A 26,007-nucleotide genomic window follows, 5' to 3' on the forward strand; every position below is an offset into this window, starting at 1 on the left:
AAGCTTGTCCCACTCTTACAGTTGCATTGTTAGCAACTTTGAGCTGCTGCACTTTCTGCAACTCGGGCACTCACGCATTTGAAGGAGCCTTCGAAATCGTCTTGAATTTATTTTAGTGAACTTTTTGCTGTGCAGTGGCAGCGTCTTCACCAGTAGGGGGTGCTGCAGCCAGGCAGCACCACTGTCTCCAGCGTGCTCGGACCCAACAGGTCCACTTGGGGGCGTGTTCTGTTTCCTGCTCGTCAGAAAAGAAATATTAAAATATCCTTATAGGAGGAAGAAGTGTCGGGCCGAGAAAACAATATCAATAATTATCGCAATATAATTTTCATCGGTAGCCATGTAACCAAAGTTTAATATAAATCGATAGTAGGCATAACACTAATTTGCTTTCTACCTCTAATTTGTAAAATGTTCTGTTGTTTATCAGGAGTTCATCATGATCTGCTCATAAAGAAGAATTTAAAGCCACAGCCGTCTTTACTTTTAAAACCAATCGTGATAGTTATCGATACAAAAAGGTTTGTCTTGGTTTGTCCTCCGCCCTGTAATTTAAACATCGGTATTATAGATTGTGTACAATACTACAAACAATGTTTGACATCTGTTAAAATGCCAGTAATGTATAATAGTACATATACATTCTGAATCTGTTGCTGTCCTGTCCTCAGTGTTCCACCTGGTGGACACACATCTTTAAAACAATCAGTAGAAAGTGTTTTGTGTTCTTGTGTTTTCCATAACATGAATTATTCCTTTATCTTATTCCAACAACAAGTCACGTCAGTACAGATGTATATATATATATATCTGTATATAGCAAGTTAAAAACAACAGGAGATGAGTCAAAGTGTTGATCAAAAGTAAAAACACTGCAAAAGATGCAATGAAAGCCAAGAAGATAAATATTAACACAATCGTCAAAACGAATCTGAATTAAAAGAGATTAAAAAGATTGTACATGTGGTGGTTTCTATATTTTGCCCTGTGGTTTGAATGTCAAGGAAAGAAAAGCAGATTGAATTTATATCAACAAAAGTCCCAGTGAACATCCAGTTCTCTTTGGGGAACATTTCCATGTGAACATAATAAACCAGCCTTCACATCAGACCCCAGATGACTGTGGATGAGCGCACCCTGGTATTACAGGAAGGGTTTCTACTGTTGGTTTCAGCAAAGTGGGAATCAACTTTTCAAGACCCTCATCTGGAACATGCTCGTCGGGGACCGTGTAACAAACGAACACGCGGATCAACAGGCTGTTATTTGTACAGTGCGAAATTACAGACTGCGCGTAAAAGCTCTCCATGTGCGCCAGGAGGGGCTGTAATTGCGCCGGTTGCGCGTTGGTTGAAAAGCGCAACGGTGACGCAGCGGAGGAGATTTAACCAGCAGGACTTTCTCTTCTCCTCCTGGTCGGTTTCCTGTTGGACAGAGAGAGAGACACACAGAGAGAGAGACATAGAGGAGCAGCAGGATAAACCTCCTCATTCACCCAGGACACCGCATCTTCCAGGCCGAAGCTCCGGAGAGACACCCGCAGCTTCCACCGCAAGGATCCGATCCAGCAGAGCTCTGGGACTCTGAAGAAACTGAACAGGGTGAGAGGATTATGATTTCACCTACATGCTAACAAAGCTTTCCAAGTGTTTCTCAGGTCATTGATGAAACAGAAAGTGGAAGGGAATTGTTTTTTTCCAGGAGAGGAGATAAAACAAAGACAGTTTTAATCTGAAAGAGACTTTGATGTTGTAGATCAACAGTAAAAAGAAATGACAGAGGCTTAAAAAGAGTTTGCTCAATGTGTCAAGGTTCGAATGGAGGGTGACGTGAGACGGGGAGGACCAAAACGCAGAAGCTAAATAAGGTTTAACAAAAAGTGTATTTTATTTAACAGGGGTAAACTTAACAAAAGAAATCTCCAAGAAACAAAAGTCGCACTCATGGAACAGGAGTGGAACACAGGAAGACCAGGAGACAAACTTACGGGGAAACGTAACGAGAGCTGACGGGACACATGAACAGACAGAACCAGAATCTCGATGACGGACAAGACCAGACCAGAAATGACGATGACGAACCAACAACCACAAGGGGGGAACACAAAGACTTATATACAGACTGGAACTAATGAGTAACTGGGGACAGGTGGCACAAGACAAACAGGTGAACCTGATGAGGGCAGGAAGTAAACAGGTGAAAACACACAGGGAGCAAGGACTACAAAATAAAACAGGAAGCACTGAACAAACTTATCAACGAGAACAAAATACAATAACCAAGACAGGGATGAACACAGGAGAGGGACACAGAGCAACACAGGAGAATCACCGGGTGGAACATAGCGAGGGACGAGGGGAACACAGGAGAGGGACAAAGAAAATACAAAACTGTGACAGAACCTCCCCCTTAAGGACCGGATTCCAGACGGTCCAAAACTGAATTAAAACAAGGACTAAACTTGAAACTGAGAGGGGTGGGAGGAGGGTGGGAATCTGGGACAGAGCACAGGGCTCGACCCGGAGGCCAGTCAAAGTCAGAGCACGGGGCTCGGGCGGGCGACCCGGAGGCCGGTCAGAAACTGACCCCGGGGGCTCGGGCGGGCGGCCCGGAGGCCGGTCAGAAACTGAGCCCGGGGGCTCGGGCGGGCGGCCCGGAGGCCGGTCAGAAACGGAGCCCGGGGGCTCGGGCGGGCGGCCCGGAGGCCGGTCAGAAACAGAGCCTAGGGGTTCAGGGAAAATCAGCTGCTTCTGCAGTCCAGTCATAGGAAGTTCTGGGGAAGATAGCAGCTGGGGCTGCGTCTGTGACACAGGAGGCTCTGGAGAAGATAGTAGCTGGGGCTGCTGCTGTGAAACAGGAGGCTCTGGAGAACATAGCAGCTGACGCTGCTTCTGTGACACAGGAGGCTCTGGAGAAGATAGCAGCTGAGGCTGCTGTTGTGACACAGGAGGCTCTGGAGAAGATAGCAGCTGAGGCTGCTGCTGTGACACAGGAGGCTCTGGAGAAGATAGCAGCTGAGGCTGCTGCTGTGACACAGGAGGCACTGGAGAAGATAGCAGCTGAGGTTGCTGCTGTGACACAGGAGGCACTGGAGAAGATAGCAGCTGAGGCTGCTGCTGTGACACAGGAGGCTCTGGAGAAGATAGCAGCTGAGGCTGCTGCTGTGACACAGGAGGCACTGGAGAAGATAGCAGCTGAGGTTGCTGCTGTGACACAGGAGGCACTGGAGAAGATAGCAGCTGAGGCTGCTGCTGTGACACAGGAGGCTCTGGAGAAGATAGCAGCTGAGGCTGCTGCTGTGACACAGGAGGCTCTGGAGAAGATAGCAGCTGAGGCTGCTGCTGTGACACAGGAGGCACTGGAGAAGATAGCAGCTGAGGCTGCTGCTGTGACACAGGAGGCTCTGGAGAAGATAGCAGCTGAGGCTGCTGCTGTGACACAGGAGGCACTGGAGAAGATAGCAGCTGAGGTTGCTGCTGTGACACAGGAGGCTCGGGAGAAGATAGCAGCTGACGCTGAGGTCGACACTCAGGAGGAGATGACCGATGACGCTGCTGTCGCTGTCCCGGAGAAGACGACAGCTGCCGTCGCTGCACCGGAGGAGACGACAGCGACCGCCGCCCCAGCTGTGCCGGCGCCAGCCTAACCCTCGACCGTGGGACAGGAACAGGAACTGAAGCGGAGCCAGGCGAGACTCGCATCCGTGGGACCGGAACCGGAACTGAAGCGGAACCAGGCGAGACCCGCATCCGTGGGACAGGAACAGGAACAGGAACTGAAGCGGAGCCAGGCGAGACCCGCATCCGTGGGACAGGAACAGGAACTGAAACGGAGCCCGGCGAGACCCGCAACCGTGGAACAGGACCAGGAACTGAAGCGGAGCCAGGCGAGACCCGCATCCGTGGGACAGGAACAGGAACTGAAGCGGAGCCCGGCAAGACCCGCAACCGTGGAACAGGAACTGGAACTGAAGCGGAGCCAGGCGAGACCCGCATCCGTGGGACAGGAACAGGAACAGGAACTGAAGCGGAGCCAGGCGAGACCCGCATCCGTGGGACAGGAACAGGAACAGGAACTGAAGCGGAGCCAGGCGAGACCCGCATCCGTGGGACAGGAACAGGAACTGAAGCGGAGCCAGGCGAGACCCGCATCCGTGGGACAGGAACAGGAACTGGAGAGCTGCTCGCCGCAACCCTCAGCCGAGGGACAGGAACTGGCGAGACGACTGCTTGAACCCCCAAACGTGGGGCAGGAACAGGAACTGGAGAGCCGCTCGCCGTAACCCTCAGCCGAGGGGCAGGAACTGGCGAGACGACTGCTTGAACCCCCGACCGTGGGGCAGGAACAGGAACTGGAGAGCCGCTCGCCGTAACCCTCAGCCGAGGGACAGGAACTGGCGAGACGACTGCTTGAACCCCCGACCGTGGGGCAGGAACAGGAACTGGACAGCCGCTCGCCGTAACCCTCAGCCGAGGGACAGGAACTGGCGAGACGACTGCTTGAACCCCCAAACGTGGGGCAGGAACAGGAACTGGAGAGCCGCTCGCCGTAACCCTCAGCCGAGGGACAGGAACTGGCGAGACGACTGCTTGAACCCCCGACCGTGGGGCAGGAACAGGAACTGGAGAGCCGCTCGCCGTATCCCTCAGCCGAGGGACAGGAACTGGCGAGACGACTGCTTGAACCCCCGACCGTGGGGCAGGAACAGGAACGGCGACCTCCGAAACCGGAACGTGGGTAGCATCTGCCGGGACCCCCGACGCTGGAACGTGGGTAGCATCTGCCGGGATCCCCGACGCCGGAACATGAGTGACGTCAGCCGGGACCCCCGACGCTGGAACGTGGGTAGCATCTGCCGGGATCCCCGACGCCGGAACATGAGTGACGTCAGCCGGAACCCCCGACGCTGGAACGTGGGTAGCATCTGCCAGGATCCCCGACGCCGGAACATGAGTGACGTCAGCCGGGACCCCCGACGCTGGAACGTGGGTAGCATCTGCCGGGATCCCCGACGCCGGAACATGAGTGACGTCAGCCGGGACCCCCGACGCTGGAACGTGGGTAGCATCTGCCGGGATCCCCGACGCCGGAACATGAGTGACGTCAGCCGGAACCCCCGACGCTGGAACGTGGGTAGCATCTGCCAGGATCCCCGACGCCGGAACATGAGTGACGTCAGCCGGGACCCCCGACGCTGGAACGTGGGTTGCTTCTGCCAGAATCCACGATATTCCGCATTGAGGTTGCTGCCTGTTAACTGGTGGAGATGGATGGAAACTGAGTGAGGGGGCTCCCCTCCGGCGCCCGCCTCGCGCCGTAGCGTTTCTACGCAGACTACGGGGGTCACCAAAAGCCAGGCGGGTGCCGAGGGAGGGATCTGCAGGGGGAGTTGGGGATGAGAGGATGTCCTGTAGTCTCCTCTCTACGGTCACCAGGTGCGGGACAAAGTGGCTGACCCAGGGTCTGTCCTTAAGCCAATCCCGCACCGGTGCCATTTTTTCCAGGAGCTCTTCACGCTGCCGGGTGCCTGCGGTGCTCAGCTCCTCCACCAGTGAGTCAAAATAAAAAACCTTCCTATAAAAAACATAAAGCTCTGCTTGGTCCATTTCTGGTTGGTTCGTACTGTCAAGGTTCGAATGGAGGGTGACGTGAGACGGGGAGGACCAAAACGCAGAAGCTAAATAAGGTTTAACAAAAAGTGTATTTTATTTAACAGGGGTAAACTTAACAAAAGAAATCTCCAAGAAACAAAAGTCGCACTCATGGAACAGGAGTGGAACACAGGAAGACCAGGAGACAAACTTACGGGGAAACGTAACGAGAGCTGACGGGACACATGAACAGACAGAACCAGAATCTCGATGACGGACAAGACCAGACCAGAAATGACGATGACGAACCAACAACCACAAGGGGGGAACACAAAGACTTATATACAGACTGGAACTAATGAGTAACTGGGGACAGGTGGCACAAGACAAACAGGTGAACCTGATGAGGGCAGGAAGTAAACAGGTGAAAACACACAGGGAGCAAGGACTACAAAATAAAACAGGAAGCACTGAACAAACTTATCAACGAGAACAAAATACAATAACCAAGACAGGGATGAACACAGGAGAGGGACACAGAGCAACACAGGAGAATCACCGGGTGGAACATAGCGAGGGACGAGGGGAACACAGGAGAGGGACAAAGAAAATACAAAACTGTGACACAATGTTTAATATGAGTATTTGAGAGAAACACAATAACAACACCTTTAGTATTAATAGGATTTGTAGGATTGTTGCAGAAAAGATTACATCTTTAAGAATACAGGACCTATCATTATGAATTCATTAATTATTTCCAACATTGACCAGGTGCCAGTTGCAGACACACCTCACACACAAATGCACACACGACACAAGACGCTGCCTGCCCCGGCTGACTGATGAATAATTGTTAATATGATTGGATAGAGGCTTGTACACAGCCTGAGGCTAAAGGCTTTGTGAGCTGGAGCAGCCAGAAGTTACAGGCGATGCAGAACAAGCTCGCTGAGGATTTCTAATCACACCAGAGGTTCGAGATCCTGACTTTTGTTTGGTTTGAGAAGAGGATCAGTGATGGATCAGATTTTCTGTTCTTACTGGGACCTGGTTTATTGCTGAAAGTCATATATCAGACAAAGACTGGTCCCTGACTTTGAGCTGTGTCAGTGATCACCACGACTTTACATTAAAGAACATGTTGTTTTCCTGTGACGTCCTGCGGCCGTGAGTTTAGAAGCACGCTTTCTTTTCAGGGAAACTTCATTTGAAAGAGTTTCGTCAAAACAGTGGATTCCTAATGTTCATATATTTGAGGTCTCCATTCTTTCAGGCTACTGCAGAAGTAGTTGATCAGTTAATTGACTCATCTGAATGAAATTAAAACCATTTGATCATTTAAAGTCCTAAACAAACTTTGACTGGGTTCAGCTTCTCCAACGCTTCATGCTTTTACTGCTCGTCACTGCTTGATTGTAAATTCAGTAACTCTGGGACGTTACACCAATTTCCGACATTTGACATTTTATAAAGATAGTAGATGAAGGGGACAGTCAGCAGTTTGATTGGGGATGAAGATAATCCCTGGGGCAGCTCACTGGGGGTCTTCTTGCGGAGTCTCAGGTTACCAGCACCACCAGCACCACCACCCAGTCAGGGGCGATGGCTCCACCAGGTTGCTCAGTTTGCTTCAGATCAGACATGCTGACTGCCTGTCGTCTCTCCCCTCTGACATAACCACCCCTCTGTTCGCTGTTTCACGGCTGCGGGCAGTGGGGGCATTCGCTGGCCATGGCTGACAGGTCAGAGGTAGTTTGGCAGCTCCAGCCACCCCCACCATCCCCCTCCACCAACCAACCCCCCGAACCCAACCCTGCAGGAAACCCCCCATTTGCCCTGAAAAAAAAATAAACAAACAGCCGCTCCACATGCAACAAAAGAGCCATTTTTAGGTCAGTTAAGCAATTAAGTGAGGAGATAGCAGAGGAAATGAAAACATGTTCAGGTTTTGGATTGACTTAAAGCTGCTGCCAATTCTTATTATCAGTTATAAATCTTCTCAGTTAATAGATTTATTATTTGAACTAAAACATTTAGATGATAGTGGAAAAAACGTGCATGTCTATTTCACAGATGACTCTTTCTAATTCCTTGTTTTGTGCGTCCAACAATTCAAAACTCAAAGATATTCGGGATGACTAATAAAACCAGAGATCTGTCTGCATGTGTCTCACATATCTCGAGAATCGCTCATCTCATCAGCTTCACACTTGGCATGTGTATTGTGAAGGACTCAAAGAATTGCAGAGTCGAAAATGGTGCGATCTGGACACAATATTGACGTCTTCAACTTACCAGGTTTTCATCCGGCTCCGAGTTCACCAGAGCGACAGATGCAGATCCAGCTGCAGATCATCTGCTGTGGTCGGTGGCTTCGAACCAAACCACAGAACAAGCTGCTGAATCTGTTCTGTTCAGCTTAAGTGCTCACAGATCTCTGATAAAACATTACTACAAATTGATTTATATACTTGGAAATGTTTTAGGAAATGCAGATGTTTACAGCCTCTCGGCCAAACCGCAGCAGATTCTTTTTTTTAAAAATTGTTTTGTTTTGTTCCGACCTCCTGCCGTCTCTTTCTGCCCCTCGTAGATCTTCTTTGTTCATGTTGGCCTGTGTCTCACTTCCTTTATTGTCTCCTCTCTCGTTGCCCTGGCTTGTTTCCGAAAAAGTTGCTCAATGTGTAATAACCTCCATTAGTCACGGTGACTAACTCTGGATCCTCCATTTTTTTTTCCTCCCAGGGAACAATGAAGATGCTGCTGCCTCTGGTAATCCTCCAGCTGCTCCTGGCTCCAGCTCTCATGGTAAATTCACCAATGAAATCATCACACACTAATAAAACATAATGAAAGTTGTCAATCTCTTTAAAGGTTCACTTTCCTTTCTCTCTTTCAATTCACTGCAGTATTTATAGTATTTCAGGAGTAACGAAAAACTCACATTTTCTTTATCAATTAATAATTTGAGTACAATTTTCAAATAAAAATACCATAAAACTTCTGTTCATGACGTCTGAAATGTGAGGATTTGCTGCTTTTGTTGTTGTTAAGATGATTGAAAACTGGATATCTTTGGGGTTTTGACTGTTGCATGGACGTAAAGCCACGTTTAATTATTTTCTGATGTTTTAGAAACCGACAGTAATAGTAATTCATCGAGAAAATAATTGCAATAATAATCAGTTATCCTAAAATAGTTTTAGGTAAATATTTATGAATAATTAAAATGACCAAATCTAAAAATATGTGATTTTAACCTGACACCAAGTGAAGTCGATTCTAGATGAATAAAAACTGTGAAGAAAATTAGTTGTGACAACGTGAAGGCCACATTCTAGTTAAAAATCACAAAACACAACCTCCTTGGCCGACGTAATAAGATAATAAATCACTTCCAGATCCATTAATATTTCGTTGTGTAGCTTTCAGTCTTGTTTCTGTTTTCACTTGTCACATCTCAGAGCATGTTCGCTGAGCAGATGACATCACAACTTCATTCTTGATCTTTGAAGCAAAGAAAACAACTTCATAGCTCAGATTAGTTTGCGTGTCTAACCTGCTGTTGTGTACTCAGGTGCCCAGCGTGGATCGCTGGGACACGTGGGCTCCTTATGGAGAATGCAGTCGCAGCTGTGGCAGCGGCGTGACCATGAGAACCAGACGCTGCATCACACTCAGGTAAAGTTTTTATCTGGGTTCCTCTGCATGTACACACTAACAAGTCTGCACACGTGTACAAGCACACACTGTTAACACACGTCCAGACGCTGTGTGACAGACCCGGCTCATTGTGAGGCTTCACACACTCTTCCTGTCTGAATAAAGCTAATTGTGAGGTTCAGGGGCACAGACGGTATCTTGATTGTGGAAGAATGCCTTGAAGTCACATGGACGTGGAGAGAGCGGCTCTTTAAAGACCTCCGCTTCACTGGGTGTGGCCTGTTGTCTGCTGCAGAGGATCACATGAGATGTTTTTATCTGCCCCCCCCCCCCCCCCCCCCCCCCCACCCTATTTTTTAAAAATAGTTTTACGTTGTTGTGTTTTAGTTTTTCTTAAAGTAAGATTTTATTAAAAATGGTTTCTGTCCATTTTGAGTTTAGTTTGACATGATTCTCACACATCTGGCTAATTAAGAAGATTTGTGTTGTTGCTACTTGAAATGAAGCTTCAGTTCAGTGTCGTCGAGTCATTTCCAATTTAGAGTTTAGAGTTGGTCCCATGTCCGAAGGTTCTTGAATCTTTTTGGTCTCTCCAGGTTGACGTCTCCGTCAGCTTCTCGTGTATTCTGACATACTTGTTTTACGTCCATTATAAATGTCAACACGTCCTCTCGCTCGCTGTGAATCCTCCAGATGTTTTGCTGCTTTATTACAACATGGCCTCACTCTGACATTTTCAAGACATTTTACTCGTGGGCTGTCTCGAGCAAATATCTCTAGACTCTAGACTCTTGTGTTCTCCCTCCAGAAGGTTTGAGGAAAGTGTCCGGACTTCAGTGCACGTTCCTCCGCTTCTAAACTCGTTTCATTCAGGCTGTAAAATGCTCAGCAGACTGAGCTGAGCTGAGCTGTGCCTCAACAACAAGTTGGAATTTGATATTTTGACTTCTTCTTGAAACACAGACGACCACCAGACAGAACATGTCGGTGACGATGTTTCTCTAACGTGTCCGAACACTTTTCTGATTCACCCTGTTTGATATTTTGATGCGTTTATGCGAAGGCAAAATGTCGTGTTTTTTTTTTTTTTACATGACACAACCTCGTTGTGAGGGAACCAGAACAGAGGCAGTATTAGATGCTGCTCGTCAACAGCATGTCCGTGTGTCAGACGTCTGTTGCTCTTTCTTCTCTTTCCTTCTAATGATGAATCATTTTCAGGTCGTCCTGCCTCCTGCTACCTCGTCTGCCCCGTTTCCCGGATTACACCTTTGAATATGATGGACAGGTTGAATCATTGTTTGCTTTACAGGAACTCCCATTTCCCCAGATATTCACCTGAGTTTAAAATTACCTGACCTTCATCCCAGTGACTCACATCAAGCGAGCAACAGTTTGTCATGTTTTCTGCTGAGGGCTATAATCAGTCACTTACAGTAGATACCTGCCCATTTTTCCACCTTCCTGATGCGTAGAAAGGTAGAAACGCTCCAAATGTTTTTATTTTCCATTTCCCGGGTGAAAAGTTGTGAACGACTGTTTGGACATGTTTTAGTTTCAGATCTGGCGCGCTGACAGGAGTCTTGTTTTTTAGGCTGAAGGGCAAGGACTTCTGGAGAGGACTTAATCATGAGTTATCAGCACGGCAGGAAAACAATCTGCTGTTTCAAGACTCAGAGCCGAGCATGTGCGCAGATGTTTGGGTTCAGCAGTGTTGCTGTTGAGGCTCCTGCTGTGCTGAGAAGTCAGTTTTTTATAGGCACAGATTAAAGAGGAATGCCATTTAATGTCAGAGCTGAAACGGGTTATTTCTGAACTCCCAGACAGTTTGTATTTGCAACATGTGCTCTGCCGCCTCACCTACTCATTAACTACTACTGTGTAACAGTGATGACCCATAAACATTTAATGCAACGCTAGTCAGAAAATACTCAAGATGGTTTTTACGGAGCCTATGAAGTTGGTGAAAATATGTTATTATATGACCTTTATCTCGGCTTCAGCTCGATAATTAAAACTTACATAAATCCTGCTTCAAAACGAGGAGGTGTGAAGTTTAGAGGAGGAATATTATATACCTGAGCATAAAATTATACAATCATACATACACAAACATATACAGGACAGGTATGCAAACACTTGAACACACGTACAGTTTAAAAAAATAGCAAATAATAATAAATCATCTTCTTCCTCATTTATATAAAAGTCAAAAACCTGCATCACGCTCAATTCATGCAAACGTCGTGTCTCATATTCCCTCTGAATTTACAACATGCAGGACTGATGGAGGACACAACTGTGTTGGACCAGATAAGTCGTACCGCTCCTGCAACATCCAGGTGAGTAAACACAACTGAAACACAACGCAAAGCATTTTTTCTTTAACATGTCTCAGTATAAAACTCGTCATTTTAGAATCAGAGTGGATTTTTAGTATCACCTGTGAACATCTTCTCTAATTGAACGAACCAGGTTTATTGTGTTTGACGAGCTCTGTTTATGACCTTTGACCCCTCCCACTCGTCCCCTCAGGACTGTCCGGAGGGATCCAGGGATTTCCGTGAGGAGCAGTGCTCCCAGTTCGATGGGACAAACTTCCAGGGGAAACTGTACAAGTGGCTCCCGTATTATGGAGGTCAGAAACACTGTGCTAGTGGGGAACACTGGCCCAGATACAAATACAAGATACATAAATGAATAGATGTTAAATCCTCTCTCCGACAGCTGAGAACCCCTGTGAGCTGAACTGCATGCCGAGAGGAGAAAACTTTTTCTATCGCCACCGCAGCTCTGTGGTCGACGGGACGCCCTGTCACCCAGGACGGAGGGACGTCTGTGTGGACGGCGTCTGTAAGGTAGGACACAGACATTAAATAGGTTTCAGTCTCACGTATGAAGAACGCAGCTGCAGGATTTACACTTTATTCTTGTTAAATGTAAATATATATGTGATTCCTTCTGCAGCGTCTGGGCTGTGACAACATGTTGGAGTCTCCTCAGCAGGAGGACCCCTGCCTGCAGTGTGGGGGCAATGGACAGTCCTGCCGCCGCGTCAAGAACAGCTTCAGTGTGCGAGACATGCCCAACGGTACGAAGCACATTATTAACACAAACACAGACAATCACAGTCTTCACTTCTCACTGAGGTACCAGGAATTATCTGACATCATCATTGTGTAAACGTGTGTCGCCATCTTGGTGTATTGTTTGTATATATGCTCACAAAATCTATATATTTTGGTCATCTGGTCTTGCAATCTCCTTTTCATTGTTTTGTTATCAATATATTTTTATTTTGCCCTCATCCATCATATAAAATTGAAACTTAATTACTATAACATTTTACCACTGTGTCACATATTGAATATTAAAGACTCCGAATGCATTTCTAGTTTTGTTTAGCTTTTTGTTTCTTGATTTTTGAAGAGTTGTTTCTCATTTCCATCTCAGGCTACAACCAGATGTTCATCATCCCAGTCGGAGCAACAACCATCAGCATCAGAGAAACGGTGGCTACACGCAACTACCTCGGTAAAACTCTGATCCACAGAGAAACAAAGAGGAACGTTTTCATCAGACAGTGTATTAATGTTGAACTTTTTCTGTGTGGCCAGCGATCAAGAACCTGCGAGGTGAGTACTACCTCAACGGCCACTGGGTGATTGAGTTCTCCAGGGCAACACCCATCGCGGGCACCATGCTGTACTACCAGCGAGGCGCTGAGGGCGACAACGTCCCTGAGACCATCATCGGCCGCGGCCCCACCACTGAACCCCTGGTGGTTGAGGTGAGATCACTCACTGTGGGTGTGAGATTTATTTAAAGTTTATTATCTTTGTCAAATACCTGACTCCATCATCCACAACACAAACCTGTCTTTACACGTTTTAGATGATTGTTCACCTCAAGGTTGCATTTGAGATCAGGGAGCATCACAACAGAAGGGTTCATCCTCTGAAGATCGTGAATCTGAACCCACGATCATTCCCGATTGATAAATCATTAAATTGCTTGTCTTTGTGTACAACCCTCCTCCCTCAGCTGATCAGCCAGGAGCCAAACCCCGGGGTGGAGTATGAGTTCTACCTTCCTAACGGTCGCTCCAGAGAGGGCTACTACTGGAGCTTTGGATCGTGGTCCGCCTGCAGCAGAGAGTGTGGATCAGGTTCGACATTTAAACACAACACTGCGTTCGATTTCCTTGTACATTTCTCTTAAATGAAGCTTCACAATCCTCTTGTGAGATGAATCAACTCCACCTTTCCCGTCACTAGGCTATCAGTCTCGCTTGGTCTTCTGCACCATCGACAACGAGTCCTACCCTGATTATCTCTGCGCATCTCTGCCGAGGCCTCAGACCAACCGCACATGCAACCCTCACCCATGCCCCGAAGTCCACAGGTAAGTTTCCACTGATAAAAAGCGTGGATGTTTGCATGTAACTGTCAGAGCGGGTTTTCACTTGTTGGTGTACTATGACTGTCTGAAAGGATGGCGTACCTGTATCCACCACAGTTGTGGAGATCCTCACAAAGACCCAGTGCCCGTGTTTTCAGGTAACGCAGGGTCTGTGGTCGTAGTGTTAGTTGTAGGTGTCTGCAAACACCGGGGGGAGATCTCAGTCTTCACATAGATATTTTCATTTGTCTCTGTGTTTAGCATTTAGCCTGTTCCTCCTTGTGGGGTGAGAACGAAGGCGTGGGGCAACTGTCGAGCTCAGAGATCTCGTCTCAGCGTTTCAATGGACGTCACTGATCCTGGACACATTGAACGTCTCTCCCCTGAGAGGCCGAACACTTTGAAACCAGATTTCCACTAAAGGCCTCCTCCCTCTACAACCTCCCACTGTGTGGCCCCTGTACCTGATCTCTGAGCTGGGCTGCTGCCTGGTAGCTGCACTGTAAAACTCTGTCCCTGTCCGTTAATGTAGCTGATGTGCAGTGAAGGGTTCGTAGGTCAAAGGTCACCGTGCAGGGTGTTGTTGATTGTGTGCATATGAACGGAGCAGCAGCAGCAGTGGTCTGGTGGTAAGTAGTCGCTGCTTCACTCAGCGACTCTGGTATTTCCTGCTTCTTTTCTTTGATGCTGCTGCCGCTCAGAAACCTGAGACGTTAATAAAGCTCGGGCGAAGCTAACCGAACCCTCGTTATCTCTCAATTTAAAGAAATGCAGCAGGGAAGAACAGAACGTGTTCACATCTTTGAGTTGCATGTGTGAGATAAATCTGGAGCATAGATTTGAGAGCAGTTTTTTTTTTCTTGGAGAATGCTTTCTAGTTAGCACTGCTTCTAGCAATTAGTGAAACATATGCTTTAAATAAATGTCTTCCAGCTCGGAGCTGCTGGTTTTCTGTCACTCTTCAGTCTGTGTAGTTTTTAACACAATCATGTGGTCAGTGGTTTGGATAACACGATGCTTCCTTTTGTAAATGTCAACGACACAAATTCACATCTGAACAACGAATAATTTGAGAGTGAACATAAAACTCACTGAGTCTGTCTCTGCTGGAGGTTCCTCCCCGTTAAAGGGAGGTTTTGAGTGCTTGATCGAGCTGTTGGGTGTCTCGACCTACTATTTAAAGTGTCTTGATATAAATATGAATATGTTTATACCTATTACTATTTCAAGCCGTCACCTCGACCCTGGGAGATAGTGATGAGAGTTTTCAGTATAATGTTTGATTTATCAAAGATAAAATGATTTCTAGATTAACCAATAATGAAAATAATCTTCTGGTGTAATCCTAAATTTTGTTTTTTTAAGTCAAGAACTTCCCATGTGAGACTCTCTCCGCTCAATGAGATACTTCCAAATTATCTGAATTAAATTCTCATGTTTTGTATTGATGCTGCTCAGAAATATTCACAGAATTTAAGAACCACATCCAAACATATTTTTCTGATCTTGGAATGAAACACTTTCCACCACCTCCAGAATCTTCACCAGTAAAACCCCTGACTTCTGTCTCTCCTCCCTCTTTCCCAGCTGGAGAACTGGGGAGTGGAACACCTGCTCGGTCACCTGTGGTGGAGGCTCCCAGATCCGCAGTGTGCAGTGCATCTCCCATGATGCCTCAGGGTCCCGCGTGGTGGAGGATGCTGTTTGCGCCACCTACACCGAGGCACCTCCATCTCTGCAGACCTGCAACATGCAAAAGTGTGCCGAGTATCACGTGACCAGCTGGAGTGCGGTGAGCTGGCCGCGTAGCTGCAGCGAATCGTTGTCTCACCTAATCTTCAACATTTAAGATCATGTGTCATCTGTGAGGTAACACCCGTGTTGTTGTGTAGTGCTCTGTGACCTGCGGTTCGGGGGAACAGACCAGAGAGGTCACCTGCGTGGGTTCAGGTGGGATGAGGCTGGAGGAAACATCCTGCAGCACGTTGCTCCGCCCACTCGCTGTCCAACCCTGCGATATGGCCGCCTGCCTGATGGAGATCAACTGGCACGTTGGCGAGTGGGGCCTGGTGAGTTGGATGAGCACAAACAATGCGACGCAGTTGCTGTGGCTGAATGTGAAATATCATGTCGTCACTTCTCGTCAAGTCTTTTTTTCTCCTGTCACACCAATTCTGCTGCGAGGTCTCACTGGTTCTGCTGTTTCTCCATTTCCCTCACCCCCCCCCCCCAGTGTTCCAAGAGCTGTGGCTCCGGCTCTCGAGAACGCCAGGTGATCTGCTCAGACCGAGAGAGGAACCTGTACCCTGTGGGCCGGTGTAACGCCCACCCCAAACCCTCCACAGTGGAGCGCTGCAACAGACAGCCCTGCTACAGTCCACAGGGTCAGTCTCTGCCTTAGCTGCTTCCATCAGTCTGTCACTCCTGAAAAAGAAGTTAAAGTTAAAACTTTACCTCACAACCTAATTCCGCCCACTGCATCATTTTCCACTACAGGTTCGGTGTGTAGAATTTAGTGACATCTAGTGGTGAAGTTGCATGTTGCAGCTGAATACCAGCAGAATATATATTCAATTTCTGCCAATAGATCAATTTCACCTAAATCTTACGCAGTGGATCTTTAAATGACGAGCAACATGTTAACTTTAATATAAAGTTTAGAGACATCCCGAACCCTGGGTGGAGCTGTATCAACCCATGAAATGCAAATTCATTTTATACATTTGGTGGAAAATGTGATTTTAAAGTCACACAGTACAGTCATATCATTCTGTTTACTTACTCCTGTTCTCTATCTTTCTATGTAGTTGTCCCCAGCGTCCAGGACCCACGAGGACATGACAACACTCAGACTGTCTTCCAGCCGTACGCTCCAGATCACGCATCAGGTCAGTGTCCGTGTTTGTCTGGTGTTTGGCAGAGTCGGGATCATGGAAACGGTTAAATTCATTTGTTAGTGAGTTCACAGAATGTTTTGAGTATAAACTCATGAGATGACGCTCCGGGGAACCAAGGGGACCTCAGAGGAATATGGCTCAAGGTGGTTAAGACAACAACTCCCATGATCCCACGCTGCCTCATGATGTTAGGACTTTTGTTACTGTTTTGATTGAGAGACCCCTTGTGGTCAACGTTAAAAAATGTGTAGGTGTGACGGCGCCCTGATCATTTCTACCCTCCAGTTCCCCCTGAACCCCTCGCCCTCCTCCTCCAGGCCCCCGCCCCGTCCCCATCCAGCCCCTGTCCCAGCACTAATTATCCAGGCCTGATTGACATGTTTTCAGGGGTCATCGGCCATTGTCGGCCTGATTAAAATATTTCCGAGGCACTGAAGTGTGCGAGTGCTGGCTGTGGTGTCTCTGGCATGTTCTGGCATTTTTCAGAACCGAGTGCTTTCACAGTCTTCAGGAATTTGCAAGTTTGACGTCTTGTGTGCCTCCACCTCCTGCGCGATCATTTACTCTGGATGCTCGTACTCATCGTCCCAGTGGAGTCTTCATTGTTTTCTGCTCCATCTTTCTGAACACTAATATGTTGTTGTAGTGTTTTTGGTTTCGGTGCGTGTTCCTGTTTAGTTTGTGTTTCAGCCTCCTCGCTGCGTGGCCTCCAGCACAATAGCTTTAGACTGTTTACTGAAAAGTTGATGTATGTGTGAAGTCCTCAATTGTTGAATTCTCAGTCCGCAGGCCGGAGACGGATCCAACCCAGACGAACACGGTCCACGACCCTCACAGCTCCGCCCCTGCCCTCCACTGTAGTCAGTCGTATTACGGCTGCTGCCCGGACGGACGCACTTCAGCCGGAGGCCCTCAGGGTCTGGGCTGCCCACAGGTTGTAGCTCCAACTCCTGTCCTGCCGTCCTGCATTCACACCAGGTATCAGCCTCCAACCTGTCATTGCACTGTGGTGGAAGTTAAACATGGAGTCTGATTCGAAGTCTTTAGCTCCTTTCACATATTGTTGTCCTGCGTTCGCGGCGTCAGCGGAGACAGAACTGAATCCACGTCTGTTTAAATGGGACACAGCCACAACAGCGGGACAGACGCCAACGCTGTCACACGTCACGCCTCTGATTATGTAAAGCTGGCATGCCATGTAAAATCTCACACGGGGGTGGTTTCTCTGGTTCAGTGTCAACAAGCAAAGGCAGCGTAATGAGGGGTCTTCTTAACGACTGTATAGTGGGATCTACTCATGAATGGGTCTTTTTCTCTGTGACTAACCACAGATCGTTTTCCGCCACTTAAACATCACGTTGGAGTTGAGGTTTTCTTAGAGAGTTCTTATTTCTTCAGTACCTTCAGTACAAACTGTTTTATTTTTTTAAATCTCTTCTCTGACAGTTTCGGCTGCTGTCAGGATGGTGTGACGGACGCTCAGGGCCCCAACAAGGAGGGCTGTGTGGAGTTTGTGGCCCCTGCACCCACTGTGAGCAAATTCACAGTTTGATAAAAAAAGATACCTGGTTATTGATTGATCAGAATAATAACGAGGGATGATGTTTTTCAACCGCCTCTCTCGTGTGTTGACCTGTTTCCTCAGACTGCTCCTTCCCTCCCCACTGAGAACGCAGTACAGTGTCGAACCACCACCTACGGGTGCTGTTACGACCGCACCACACCTGCAGGGGGACCCAACGGGGAGGCCTGCCCGAACCCACCAAACCACAGTAAGGAGACGTACAGTCTTTTGGTCTGTTTAAATGAATGAATGAACTGCTGTTACACAAGTCAAACCCTCCTTGAGATGAAGTGATTAATAGAGATAGGAGATTTATTGTCCAAAACATGATTTACATGAGAGGGAACTAAACTATGTACTGAGGTAAGCAGCAAGGAAATAGAAACACTGGAATCTAAAAATCAGAAGCAGCAAATAAATACAATGAAATAAAATCAATGAGACAATAGAATCTCAAACTAATCAAGGATAATGTGGAGCCTGCTCACTGGTAACGTCCCCTGCTCTCCTTCTTTGCTGCAGTCGAGCGCTCCATCTGCTCCCTGCCTCGTGCCGCCGGCTCCTGCAGCAGCTGGATCTCCCGCTACCACTTCGATGTCATCACCTCCAAGTGTGTGCACTTCTGGTACGGCAGTTGCCACGGCAACAGCAACAACTTCATGACCCGGGCCGAGTGCCAGAGGGCGTGTCAGGCGCCTGCACCGAGCCAGCAGGGCCCCGAGCTCCCGGCTCCCGCGGGAGAGCCAACATCGAGGAGGGAATCCACCCCTGGGAGGCCCACATCTGGAAGAGGCTCCACATCTGGAGCAGGCACCTCATCTGGAGGAGGAGCTAGAGCAGGCGGGTCCACCTCTGGAGGGTCAACGGGCGGGCAGTCACGCAACATGGGGAGGATTTTCACAGTCCAGGGAGGTTCGAGCACCGGCACCGGCAGACAGGCCACAAGCGCTGCCACAAACGCCCACAGAGGAAGAACCTATCTGCGGGGACGCCGGCCTTCACCTGTCACCGCTGCACAGCACAGCAGCCCAGCAGCGAGGTAAGACCCCGGAGACCCAGGGAGCACGGCAGACAGCCCTCTACCTGCTCCAGCCCTGACGCCACTGGTCCTTTAACGCTGTTTACTCCCTTCCTGCCCTCGCTGAAGGAGCCCCTCTGACCCACCACGATTCTGTGGGGCCAGAGAGGGAGCTGAAGGAGAAACATCATCCAAAGACATTCACTCACCTCCCAAAATATTATGATGATGAAGTTGATGTTAAATTGCTCCACAAACATTTTTAAACATTACAACAAAAGTCAGAAAATGAAGGGTTTTAGATGTTGTCAGTAAAATGTATCATCTGTAATCGTAAAAGACTAAATCTTGGCTTCTTTTCCAAGTTTTTGAGACTCAATGATCTGATTTAAAGAGTAACTCAACACCTTGTTTGTAGTGACCTCTGGTGGTTGAACTCCTCACCCTGCTGCAGTGATGTAGAGGTGTACCTCAGGGTCAGTCAGTGCTCTGTGACGTCCTGCACGGGTCCATTATTGCAAACCTGCACCTGCAAATCTCCGTAACTGACTAATTACCCACTAATATGTCCTCATCCAATCCAGACCCCCTAACACCCGACCTGTGATTAAACACACGAGCTACATCCACGGTTACAAACTCCTCGACCTCCTGTTCTGGTGGTTAAGTTGTGTTTAATTACATTTCTCCAAAGAAACAAACTTGAGTTCTCACCTGCTGCCCTCATGCTTTTATTTAATTTCTATTTAACCCGGTGCAGGACTCACAGATACGACACAGCAAAGTTCAGAATCACTGTTTTCCTGCCTGATGTTGAGTTACTCTTTAAAGACGACTATTCTCATTTTGTTATTAGCAGAATATTGTGTGCTGTGCTTTATTTTATGCATCTCGCTCTTCATGTAGATGAAACCTTTGCTTCGTAAACACGCTGCAGCTCCACAGACGCTCACATTCACGCCTGCTTCAGTAGCAACACCTTGTTTCTCTTGTTTAACCTCGACAACATGTCAGGAGAAGTTGAAAACCTCACAGCGACCCGACACGGACTCCTCTCTGTTTTATGTTTCTGGGACTTTTCACCGTCTGTGTGGAGTTAGTATCAGTTTCCCTCTGGTTCTTATCTGTGCCCCTCTACCTCACCCTGTCGGTCGGCACCAGCTTTGTGTTTTCACCTCGATGTCTTTAGATCAAAACTAATAAAGGTTCTGCTGTGATGCTTCACGTCCTCGTTTGTGTGTCGTCACTAAACTCTGTCGTTTCCACCTCACTGTTGTGTAGTTGTGTTGAAGTTGTCGCTGGGAGATGTTGCTTGTGTCCACTTCTTACTGTGGGTTTTATTTGGTGTAAAGAAAACTGTCCTTCGTCTTCTGGTGTGTGTCAACATCACCTCCTAGTTTTTAACATTAGTTAATGTTGTGTATCTTTGTTGTTTCGAGGGACAACATCGTGTGTCTGTGTTTTCTCGTCGCATGTTGAGCCTGTTGTGTCTTCGTCTCTCGTCTTTTCTTCTGCTGCCGGGTTGTGGCCGTTCTTTATGTCTGCTGTGGTGACGACTAATCAAAGAACCAACAGGAGCATAAAGTGACTCTTTCTTTTCATCCTTCATTCTCTGTTTCCTACATTCCTTCACTCCTTCCTTCCTCAATTCCTCCCTTTCTACCTTCCCTCCTTCTGTCCTTCATTCATTCCTTCCCTCCTTCCTTCCTTCCTGTCTCGTATCTCCTCATGTTTCCTCAGTTTGACGCTGGGTGGAGTGACCATCGATAAGTCGGACCCCTCCACAGTGGAGGCTTTAGCTGGCCAGACGGTTGTGCTGCCCTGCAGAGTCAGCCCCCCTCCGTCCTCCACCGTCATCGTGGAGTGGAAGCGAGACGGCATCCCTCTGTCGACTCACAGGTCAGAAACACACACACACACACATACACACACACACACACACACACACACACACACACACACACACACACACACACACACACACACACACACACACACATAATCCACTGGGTGATGATTTTTGTTTTGTCCTCAGGCATCACCAGCAGCCCAATGGCTCCCTGTTGGTTGGTCCTCTCACCAAGTCGGACTCTGGTTGGTTTTTGTGCTTGGCGACTCGGGAGCGTGAGAGAGATCACCGCTACATCTACCTCTCTGTCTCAGGTGATGTCGTACATTTACACCGTGAACACATCGAGCAGTAGATTCATCATGAAGCATTTCCTGACGGAATCACCCCACAATTAAATCACACATGCATCTGCAGTCAGGCTTCTGATTAGAGAACCATTTTAGTCATGCAACTAAAAGATTCATTCACATTTTGCACTTCTGAAACTGTAGATGTGCTGCTTGAAGGATTTTAAATATTTTCTTTTATCAATTTACAAGTTTGTAAAAATGATGACATGACATAGATACACATACGACAGTGCAGATAATTGTGTAAATTGCAGATTCAATCACTTGCTGTCAGTCAGATAATTGGGGCCAGATCCGGTCAAAACCCTAATTTGACCGACTCTAACCCCAATTAGTCCGTCACACGTAAATCCTGAAGACTGGGGAGAAGCTCTGATGTCACAGCTGAAGTCAGAGCATGCTGAGTCTGTTTGAATGTGTTTATTTGACATTGAGTAAGTGAATTATGACGGGAGCGCTCAATCGTCTGTATGTGTGTCACATAGTGTCTCAGCTGATTCCCACCTCTCTCCCCAGAGACGGTCCATTCCCTCGGTGAGAAAAATCTTCAGTAAATGTTCTTTCTATTGAACACAGAGTGGAGACGTTAAAACTCACAGACACATAAACACCAGTAGATGTGGACAATATCAGTATATCTCAATTTTTCTAATAATTTGTGACTCTATAAATAATTCCGGCTCCCCTGACCTTCTCCCTAAGGTTCAGTATTGACCGCTCAAGTCCGTCTTTGCTGGAAATGCGAGCAGGACAAACTGTCCAGCTGCCCTGCACCATCGTCCCCCTGTCAGCTCTGCAGTCTGTCAGCATTCAGTGGACAAAAGATGGACAGACCCTCACTGACTCCAGGTGATCACATGCAGCTGATGTCTTCAATAAGTGTGTGACATCTGGTGCAGTTTGATACAGTTGGTCCAGATGTGCACGTGGACAGAGGCTCTAACTGACTGCTGTGTTGTAGGTTTACCCAGAATTCAGATGGCACGCTGATCGCTGGCGGACTGAAGTCCGATGACTCTGGGGTCTACACGTGCACAGCCTCCAGTCTGCAGCAGCTGGAGCAGAGGCAACTGCAACTCACAGTCCGAGGTGTGTCTCACAACATCCAGTTACTGACATGCACGTCAGTACTTTATGTTTATTAAGAGAAGCAGAGAGTGAAATACTGATGATGTAGTTTCACACCGCCACCAGCAGACAGCAGCAAAGCACATACACTTATCTCTACAACTTCCAGAATAATACGAACTGACATGTTAGTGAATCAAGTAAAAGAGAATAAATGTGATTTTATCTGTCCCCTGGTTTCATCGTCCAGCGGACCTGAAGATCACCACGGCCCCAAACAACATCCAGGTGCCTGAAGGCAGCACCGCTCTGCTCCCCTGTGTGGTGTCAGGAGACAACATTAATATCGGCTGGTCCAGGTACATGAACATTATGTGGCTGCAGGTGGAGGAAGTACCCAAACATTTGAATGAAGTACAGATGGATATGTTATCTAGTAAAAGTGATCGTACCACATTAACTTTACTACTTGAGTAAAACTAAGTTCTTTAAAATATACTTTTAATTATTAAAAGTAAAAGTACTTAGCCTACTCCCTTATGCAATAGTCTTCATTGTCCTTCATGTATAACTGTATATTTTGTTTGATACAACAACAGAACAGACCCTGTAGGTATATATGTAATAAAGAATGTTGCAGACTGAAAACACTTTTCATTAAGATATTAATCAATTTGAGCTGTAACTCAATACACTGTAAAAACGTAGTGAAGCAGAAAGTACAGATATTTATGGAGTTAAAGTGAAAAGTACCTAAATACTTCTACATACCTAGCATCTTAGTTCTCTCATTTTGATCTTCAGTGTTTAAATTCAGAATCTGATGAAGCTCACGTTTGATTCACCAGAGAAATAAAACAGATTTCAACGCTGCCATTGAAAAAGCTCCATGACTTCTTCTTCTTTTCTCAGAAATGGCGTCCCGGTGCGTCCAGACGGTCGTAACATCCTGAAGTCATCTGACGGCAGCTTGATCATAAACAATGTGAGGTCGTCGGACGAGGGCACGTACACCTGTAACGCTTACACTGGCATCTACTCAGTGAGCGCCACGGCTGAAGTGAGGGTCATTAAAGACATGCAACCAGGTGGGAATCAAAGTCTGAATCAAACATCTTCATGTTCCCTCACGTTCAGTCAGAAAATAATCATTATTTCAACTTGATTTACTTCACTGGAATAAACAAATAAATCATAGTTTATTGACACAACCTCCACAACAAGGTAACGCTGTGAGCTGCCATTTCATTCATCTTCATTATTCTGAATGGAACTGTTGCTGGAAAAAAGAAATGGAGATGCAGAGAGAAGTCAGACGTTTGCAACCAGGCTGATTAGATCACTTTGGAACAAAACAATCTTTTTTAGATAAGTCATCATATAAAAACTATCAGTCCTCTAAATGTGCCTGATTTCTTTCATCGAGATCCAATTATTCCCAATGAAAAACTTCATCTCATCTGATAATGTTAGAGAAAGTGATTGAAACGTTCCTGGATCCATGACCTCGATCTTTTCCCCTTCACATATCACATCCTTCAACCAAATTTCATTGAAGTCTGCTGGGTTGTTTTAATAATAACTCAGGAGCACCACACACAGTTCTGAGTGTGGATCTTATTTTATGAGGCACAGAAGAAGCTGAACGTGTCTGTGTGTCATCGTTGCCGTTGCAGGTGTTGATGTGCCGCCAGAATGTGTGGACCAGCCCGAGCTCGCCAACTGTGAGCTGATCGTTTACGCCCGACTTTGCTCCAACTCGTACTACTCCAGTTTCTGCTGCGCCAGCTGCACCAGGCACTCACAGAAAAACGACAGGTTCGGTTGGCTGGGTTAAAAGCGCAGAGCGTTTAAAAAACTTTGGACCAGGCAGGTTTGTGCTCTGGAAACCCGAACTTTCAACTCTGAACTGCTGCATTTGCCAAAAGGACTTAAAACACTCATCCGACCAGGCTGTGCAGAGCCGTGCTTCAAGAATACAAAAGGGACTGATCACTCTAGGTGTAGTTAAATCTGTGGAGTAGGATTTCTACAGCTTTGTTCAGGGAGCCTTTAAATGTAGGAATGATCCTGTAACGTCTGTTGAATGTGACCAATCAAAACTCAGACTTTTTCTTTTGAAACATGTTTAACATTAAGTTATTGCTCACTGGTCTGACTTCATGATACACGTTCTCTGTTTTTAAGAGAACCTTACAGCTGATGCAGGATTTAACATATTGTGAAACTCCTCCATCCTCGCTGTAGTTTTAGCCACCATTTTAAAAACATTTCAACAATGCAGGAATTTGCTTTTCGTTGATTCTGGGACGCACCAGGAGCTCCGACCAGACTGTGTTTATTTTTATCTAATTATTTGATAATAAAATAATATTTTGATTAAAAAAACTTCCTGTTGGTTTGAATGAGCTGCTTGACCCCGTCACTTCTGGGTAAAACTTTTTCTTTCTCGAGACGTTGTTGTGTGTGTCTAAAAACAAAACGTGTTGTATTAATGTGTTTTGTGCATTTAATCAACACATTGACGCCTCTTTTTAATATTTACACGAAGAAGAGCAAAGTTAAACCTTAGTAATAGGCTAAGTTGGCTAATAGGCTAATAATTGGCTCAAAGTGTTGTTGAGGGATGGACGTACAGTTTGAGACAAAAGCATCATTTCCGACATCAAAAGCTGCTTTTCAGAGCTGATTGTTAATTAATGTTAATCGGTTTATAAGTGAAAACGTCAGCAACTTGGCAACTCCTGTTTCAAAGAATGTTTGAAAGGGATTATTCTAAATGTTTTAACTGAATACTTTTTATTATGACATCACACAACATCCTTTTTGTTTCTAAAATTATTATGTACAGAAGACGACAAAAATGAGAGGATGAAGGTTTTTTGAAAGTAGGAGCAACGCAGGACGAGATATAATCATCAGACGTGGTTTTCTGTTTCCTGTTTACGTGACTGCCGAGAACACAAACGTGTTTTGCAAGGAAACAAACGGAGAAAGTAAAATGTGGACTTCAACGGTTTGAGTCCCACTGGAGACTTTACTGGTACAAAAAGATAAATGTGCACTTTGATGAGACAGAAGCTTTTACGCTAATTTGCTTTCAAACATACAGAAAAGTATCACATGAAAATAGAATTTAAACACTTTCTAAATGAAATAATACGAACTGACATGATTGTGAATCCCCCCCCCTTGTGTTGTCTGCAACATAACCCCTTCTAATGTGAACAGCTGTGTGTAATACAACTCATGCTGGTTGGTTGTGTAGCTTCAGTTGACACAGACGTGGAGGTTTTCCAGCTGTTTGCTCAGAGATGTGCAGAGTGGGTACGTGCAGAGAACAGGTGCACGCTCAGAGCCGGAAGTTGTGGTGAAGTGAGATGTTGCAGCTCTGTCATTTCTCAGCACAGAGAACGATCTGCAGGCTGCTCCGTGACCACATCCTCTGTTCTGCTGTCGCTCTCGACTCCTCTGCGCAGTTTCAATCCCCGGTTTGTCTTCTCACCAACAAAAGCTGTGTCCTTCTTTTGTGCTCAGAGGAGAACGACGACTTCCTGTTGTTGTGTGCTAGACTCACACTCTTCACATTTACTTTTCTGT

The 26,007-nt window shown here is 46.7% G+C and overlaps 2 protein-coding genes and 1 long non-coding RNA gene across 5 annotated transcripts; 1 reads left to right on the forward strand and 2 right to left on the reverse strand.

The window, feature by feature from the left end:
* Positions 1–969: 969 nt before the first annotated feature.
* Positions 970–24,795, forward strand: paplna (papilin a, proteoglycan-like sulfated glycoprotein). Of its 2 annotated transcripts, XM_069535405.1 has the most exons (27): positions 970–1,601; positions 8,340–8,402; positions 9,172–9,275; positions 11,539–11,599; positions 11,793–11,895; positions 11,985–12,115; positions 12,225–12,348; positions 12,711–12,791; positions 12,875–13,047; positions 13,302–13,425; positions 13,535–13,661; positions 15,246–15,450; positions 15,551–15,727; positions 15,892–16,042; positions 16,466–16,546; positions 17,338–17,533; positions 18,002–18,086; positions 18,201–18,327; positions 18,642–19,158; positions 20,878–21,036; positions 21,173–21,300; positions 21,825–21,873; positions 22,042–22,188; positions 22,301–22,428; positions 22,658–22,766; positions 23,320–23,495; positions 24,084–24,795. In XM_069535405.1, the coding sequence occupies exons 2-27, from the start codon at positions 8,346–8,348 to the stop codon at positions 24,242–24,244; spliced, it is 3,681 nt and encodes a 1,226-aa protein (XP_069391506.1). In that variant the 5' UTR covers positions 970–1,601; positions 8,340–8,345; the 3' UTR covers positions 24,245–24,795. The 2 variants fall into 2 exon arrangements, 1 of the variants encoding a protein (XP_069391506.1); XR_011244680.1 differs by lacking the exon at positions 21,825–21,873 and having other exon boundaries at positions 975–1,601.
* Positions 1,864–8,333, reverse strand: LOC138412197 (uncharacterized). 2 transcript variants are annotated; one of them, XM_069535408.1, is made up of 3 exons: positions 4,448–8,333; positions 3,866–4,123; positions 1,864–3,823 (listed from the first exon to the last, which is right to left on the reverse strand). In XM_069535408.1, the coding sequence occupies exons 1-3, from the start codon at positions 5,604–5,606 to the stop codon at positions 2,328–2,330; spliced, it is 2,913 nt and encodes a 970-aa protein (XP_069391509.1). In that variant the 5' UTR covers positions 5,607–8,333; the 3' UTR covers positions 1,864–2,327. The 2 variants fall into 2 exon arrangements, with proteins under 2 accessions (XP_069391509.1, XP_069391508.1); XM_069535407.1 differs by having other exon boundaries at positions 1,864–4,123.
* On the reverse strand, positions 18,411–23,469 carry LOC138412198 (uncharacterized). The gene is made up of 3 exons (XR_011244681.1): positions 23,179–23,469; positions 22,030–22,724; positions 18,411–21,902 (listed from the first exon to the last, which is right to left on the reverse strand). It is a non-coding gene; the product is annotated as an uncharacterized lncRNA (long non-coding RNA).
* Positions 24,796–26,007: the final 1,212 nt, after the last annotated feature.

Source organism: Paralichthys olivaceus, chromosome 12 (genome assembly GCF_024713975.1).
Source record: "Paralichthys olivaceus isolate ysfri-2021 chromosome 12, ASM2471397v2, whole genome shotgun sequence".
NCBI lineage: Eukaryota > Metazoa > Chordata > Actinopteri > Pleuronectiformes > Paralichthyidae > Paralichthys > Paralichthys olivaceus.

Bases quoted from the DNA above. Each gene is read 5' to 3' on its own strand.
- paplna (XM_069535405.1), top strand. From the start codon at position 8,346: ATGAAGATGCTGCTGCCTCTGGTAATCCTCCAGCTGCTCCTGGCTCCA. The intron at 11,600-11,792 runs GTGAGTAAACAC...TCGTCCCCTCAG, and splicing joins ACCGCTCCTGCAACATCCAG to GACTGTCCGGAGGGATCCAG. The intron at 22,429-22,657 runs GTGTGTCTCACA...TTCATCGTCCAG, and splicing joins ACTGCAACTCACAGTCCGAG to CGGACCTGAAGATCACCACG.
- LOC138412197 (XM_069535407.1), bottom strand. From the start codon at position 5,606: ATGGACCAAGCAGAGCTTTATGTTTTTTATAGGAAGGTTTTTTATTTT. The intron at 4,124-4,447 runs GTCCAGTTCCTG...GCTCCGCTTCAG, and splicing joins GAGGGTTACGGCGAGCGGCT to TTCCTGTTCCTGTCCCACGG.